This window comes from Meriones unguiculatus, chromosome X, assembly GCF_030254825.1.
Source record: "Meriones unguiculatus strain TT.TT164.6M chromosome X, Bangor_MerUng_6.1, whole genome shotgun sequence".
NCBI lineage: Eukaryota > Metazoa > Chordata > Mammalia > Rodentia > Muridae > Meriones > Meriones unguiculatus.
The window spans coordinates 94,974,710-94,980,238 of NC_083369.1; the positions used below are offsets into that span (position 1 = coordinate 94,974,710).

The window sequence follows — 5,529 nt, forward strand, 5'->3', positions numbered from 1 at the left end:
AGGAGATATCTCTTCACACTTCGTAGGGGGCATGAGAAAAAAAACAAAAAACAAAAAAACAAGTGGAGAAACTGGTGAGTGTGAGTGTGTTTTTATGACAGTGTCTGTGTATGTGTGTGTGAGTGTTGTGTGCGTTGTATGTGCAAGGCCCGACAACCTCCCAGTCTGCCTCTCCCAGCACTGGGAGTACAGGCACGTGTTGGGCCATGTGAAAGAGTAACTCCATCTTGTTTCTCAGACCCCCTTGTTGTTCAAGGTGACCCTACTCCCTCACCCAGTTCCAGGAAAAAACCTAAACTGTGCTTTGGCAAGAATAGCTGAGGAGCAACCAATCAGACCCCAGGGCATGTACCCCACCTGGTTCCAGATGCTCTTTGGTGGTCTTTGGGATCCTCCAGACTTGGGCATAACAACGGAAGCAACCAAAATGTCTACTAGCACTGGCTCCGGATGTAACTCAAGTAGCTGAAGGCTTGCCTAGCATGCTCTGAGCCCCGGGCCCCATCCTTAGTGGAACACAAACTAGCTGCGGTGGTGCATCCCTGTAATCCCAGCAACCGGGAGGTGAGGGTAGAAAAGGCAGCAAGTTCGAGGTTATCCTCAGGTACACAGGAAGTAACAGGCCAGCCCAGGCCGCGTAAGACCCTGTCTCAGAAAAAAAAAAAAAAAAAAAATACAACCATAAAACAAAATAGAAAGTGGTATGTTATATCTGCAACGGCAAAATGTTCCTCAGTCCTAGGGCTGAAGGGAACTCCATTACACGGCACCTCGTTAATGAATCTGGAAGACGTTCAGTGAAATAACCCTGTCACAGAAAGACAAACACCACATGGCTCTACTTCATGGAACATCGAAAGCAAAGCTCAGTGAAACAGAGGGTGGCGTGAGGGACGTGGGGCAGAAGAGGAAAAGGGACACCTGCCCAGTAGGTATTTAAGTTTCTACTCAATTAGCCTGGGTCTGTAGCTCGCCGGCCCAGACTGCTTGTGGCCTTGTCATTCATTCCCAGTGGAGCATAAACTGGGAGAGGCGGCGCTGTCTTCTCAGCCCTGGGTGTGGAAGGAGGCGGAGGCCTGAGGATTCGCGCGTTCCCGGCCATCTTTGGCTATAAGGAGAGTTCAAGACCAGCCCCCACGCTTCGTTTTGTTGCAAAACAAAAATTAAAAAAAAAAAAGAAAAAAAATCCACCCCACCTGAAACAAAAGGTTCCGCTACGCAAGATGAAAAAGCCCTGAGGATCATTATCTGACTCTTGTGCTCAGACTTCTTACTGCGGCGGCCACGCTCCGCGGGTCGCGGAGGCGGGCAGAGGCGGAGCTGCAGGAGCCCAGCCCGGCGGCCCCAGGGGCGGTGGCAGCCTAGCAGGCGTCTCGCGGGGCCCGCTACGTTTTCCACATTTCGTCTGTGAGGACCAGAGAGGAAGGATGTCGTCGTCGTCGGGGCTTAAGGCCGAGCTGGAGTTCCTAGCTTCCATCTTCGACAAGGACCACGAGCAGCTGCGCATCGTGAGCTGGCAGCTGGATGAGCTGCAGTGTCAGTTCCTGATGCCGCCGGCGCCCGCGGCCAGCCAGCCCTCCTTGTCGCCGTCGCCGCCGCCCGGCCAGCCGCTCACGCTGCGGTGTACCATCCCCGAGCCCTACTCATCTTCTCCGCCGATATGGTTCGTGGACTCTGACGATCCGGATCTCACATCGATCCTGGAACGTCTGGAAGATTCGAACACCAACGGTTCGCTACGTCAGCAGCTCAAGTGGCTCATCCGTGAACTCTGCAGCTTATATAACCTGCCCGAGCACCTGGATGTGGAGATGCTGGATCAGCCCGTCCCAATCCCTCAGAGGGCGACCATTGAAGAGGTGCCTTCGGAGGATGAAGAGGAAGATGGGGCTGACAGGCTGGAAGACTTGGATCATTATGAGCTGAAGGAAGACGCTGCCAGTGAGAAAAAGTCAGAAGACGAAGGTCTGGAGAAGGAGCACTTGGCAATCCTAGAGAATATTAGGAAGAACCAAAGGCAAGACTATTTAAATGGTACCGTGTCTGGGTCCGTGCATGCTTCCAACAGACTTATGAAAGAACTCAGAGAGATCTACAGATCGCAGAGTTATAAATCAGGGACTTACTCCGTGGAACTGATCAACGACAGCTTATACAACTGGCACGTCAAACTGAGGAAGGTTGACCCTGACAGTCCCCTGTACGGTGACCTTAAGCTCTTGAAAGAAAATGAAGGCATGGAGTATATTTTGCTGAACTTCTCCTTTAAGGATAACTTTCCATTTGATCCTCCATTCGTTCGCGTGGAGTCACCCGTTCTCTCTGGAGGGTATGTCTTGGGCGGAGGGGCCTTGTGTATGGAACTGCTCACGAAGCAGGGTTGGAGCAGCGCCTACTCCATAGAATCCGTCATCATGCAGATCAATGCTACCTTAGTCAAAGGCAAGGCCAGGGTGCGCTTTGGAGCAGATAAGAATCAATATAATCTAGAGACAGCCCAACAGGCCTATGACTCCGTGGTGCAGATGCACGAGAAAAAGGGCTGGTTCACTCCTCCGAAGGAAGATGGGTAATTAGTTGACTGCCCCGGCACTTCGAACAATGTAGCTTTTAAGGACACAAGCTTTGCCTATCTTTGTAACAGTAGCTCGGTGGTGGTTTAGTGAGTTGTCTGTCAACTGAGCACCAGTAGAAGTGCCAACATTTTCATTTTGCTTACTGTGGGGGTCTTGGGCTGGACTGTGAACCTTTACCGTGCTTTTCCCTGATAAGTAATCACCGCGTGCATTCTTTGTCGTCTGTTTTCCTTGATTCAGTGAAATCTGTTAAGTAGACCAATCAGTTGTGGCGTTATAGATAATTTTCTTTTATTGGGGGGGAGGGGGCGGGGGAGACTATAATGGGGATTTGCCAACTCTTGTTCTGTTTAAAGCCAATAAAAGTTTTGCCAGTGTCCAATCCTGACTTAGACTGTTTTTGGATTTGGGTCTTTTCTTTGTGTGATTCTTCAGCCTGGAACCCAGGGCCTCCTGCGTGCTCCCCAGTTGAACGGTACCGTCTTGTCGACTGCAGTCTCTTTTGTGTCTAAAGCCATTTTATTGCCTAAACAATAGCGTGAGCCTTGTTCGTGAATTGGTAACATCTTTTTTTTTTTAATTTTCATTTTTTATGGCCAGGTGATGAGATGAACTATTTCCTGAAGCTGGGCTCCTCACTGAGTCCTACCGCACCTGGGCAAAGCAGTCAAGGCCACACCACTTAAGCCTTGTTAAGAGTCATTTGCACTGATCTTGTCTTGGAGACAGGAGTCCCGGGTAGCCAAGGCCAGGAACTCCTGATCCTCCTGCCTCTATCTCCCAAGCCTGCAGCTCGGGGTGAGTCGTGAAACATTACCACTCTACCTTTTCATTTTATTAACGGGATGTTGCGCTTCTTGGTAGGCCGGTAAAACTTCATAAAGTGCTCAGCAGATTCCTTGAGCAGACGTGACACAGTTAAGTTCAAAAGGATACCTAATTTGGAGACTTCCAAATTTTTATTGCTGGTCATAACAATGGCCGTACATCAAAGGACTAATGGGAACTCGGTATCAGTTCTTTTTATAAAGCACTACTCAAATCAGCGTGCTTTCCATTTTCTTGCCTCACCCAGTTGGGTCCCCTTTGGTTGGTAATAGTTTGAATTAAGAACAAATCCTCGTTACTAAGTACTTAAAAAAAAAAAAAAAAGAAAGAAACCCAGTAGCACATTTAGCCCCGCAAAGCAGTTATTTATTTATTTATTTTTTTGAGACAGGGTTTCTCTGTGTTGCCTTGGCTTTGTAGACCAGGCTGGCCTTGAAGTCACAGAGATCCATCTGTCTCTGCCTCTGCCTCCCCAAGTACTGGGATTAGAGGTGTGTGCCACCATGCCCAGGTCCTTACCAGTTTTTTTACATTTTTATTTTTTAATGATTTATTTACTTTTATTTCACGTGCGTTGTCTGCATGTTTGTCTGTGTGAGGGTGCTGGAGCCCTTGGAACTTGAGTTGCAGGCAGTTGTGAGCTGCCATATGGGTGCTGGGAATAGAACCCAGATCTTTGGGAAGAGTAGCCAGTATTCTTAACTGCTGAGCCATCTCCCCAGCCCCCTAAAATTGACTTTTTTGGTCTGTTTTTTTAATTGCGTATATGCATCTGTGTGGAGGGGAACCGAACCCATGAGTGCAGATATCTTCATGGGCCAGAAGGTGCTAACCCAAACTCGGGTCTTGTGCAAGACCAGTATGCGATTAATGGCTGAGCCATCTCTCCAGCCCCTCGACCTTGTTTTTGAAACAGGATCATTCACGGAACCTGGAGATCACCGATTGTTTAGGCTTGGCTAGGCAGTGAGCCTCAGCTCTGTGATTATAGGCCCCCGACACTCCATCCAGCTTTTCCTGTGGGTGCTGGAGAGGCACACTCGGGCCCTGATGTTAAGGCCACAAGCGCTTTACCCAAGGAACCATCCCCTAGCCCCCTACATCGGCTTTAACATTCAAGCGTCAACTATATTAAGCACATCCAAGAGACTTGGCTCTTCTGCATTCTTATGTATGTTTACATTTTTTAAAAATTCTATTTTGAGTAGGAGGATAAGAGATTTGTGGGCCAGGCCTGGTGGCACAGACCTGGAATCTGGCTACTCAGGAGCCTTGGAAGCTCAAGGGCTGTCTGGGTGTGAATCCACATCCAGCTTCTGGTAAGATACTGTCTGAAGCTGGGCGGTGGTGGCCTTCAATTTTAATCTCAGCACTTGGGAGACAGAGGCAGGTCATTCTCTGTGAGTTTGAGGCCAAAGACTTCCAGGCCAGCCAGGTACTGTCTCAAGATTCAAAGTTAGAAACTACAAACAAAACAAAATAAAGATCATTTTTAAAAAGAGTGAAAATTAAAAGCAGAATAGGGAGGGGTTAGGAGTGTAGCTTAAGGAACTTTAAATAATTCTGCCAATAACCCACTTCCACCCCTTTTGTTTTCTTCTGGCGTTCTAGTTCACTTGGTTACATTTACCTAAAGTTCTGGCCAGTTGCTCAGGTAAACTGTGACAAGGCAGAATCATTTCAAGCATTAAAGTTCCTTAAGCCTATGGCTTAAGGACACATGAGCACATTAATGAACACATTACTGAATTAGGCCGCGTCCTGACTGATAGCCATACATCCAGCAGGCCTTAGTGCTTTTTTTTTTTTTTTTTTTTTCATCAGGGCTTTATTTAGTAGTTTTATGATAAACATCATAAAGCTGAATCAGATTTACAAATAACCACCCAAAACACTGGGGCTGGAGAGACGGCTCAGTGGTGAAGAGCACATACTGCTCTCGTAGAGAACCTGGGTTGGGTTCCCATCGCCCACCACAGGCAGCTCACAACTGTCGCCTCTGACATTCTGTGGGCACTGCGTCCACAAAGCTACACACACACACACACACACACACACACACACACACACACATACATGTAGTTACAAAATAAAAAAAAGAAAATATCTTAAAGGATAGTTGCTG

At 48.0% G+C, this 5,529-nt stretch overlaps 1 protein-coding gene across 1 annotated transcript; it reads left to right on the top strand.

The window, feature by feature from the left end:
- The first annotated feature begins 1,262 nt into the window (after nt 1-1,262).
- Nucleotides 1,263-2,934, top strand: LOC110562462 (ubiquitin-conjugating enzyme E2 Q2-like). Its single transcript, XM_060374803.1, has one exon. It carries the CDS (start codon nt 1,428-1,430, stop codon nt 2,571-2,573), a length of 1,146 nt encoding a protein of 381 aa, XP_060230786.1. The 5' UTR covers nt 1,263-1,427; the 3' UTR covers nt 2,574-2,934.
- The last annotated feature ends 2,595 nt before the right edge of the window (nt 2,935-5,529 follow it).

Excerpts from the sequence above, each read along its gene's own strand:
- LOC110562462 (XM_060374803.1), top strand. The coding sequence starts at position 1,428 with ATGTCGTCGTCGTCGGGGCTTAAGGCCGAGCTGGAGTTCCTAGCTTCC.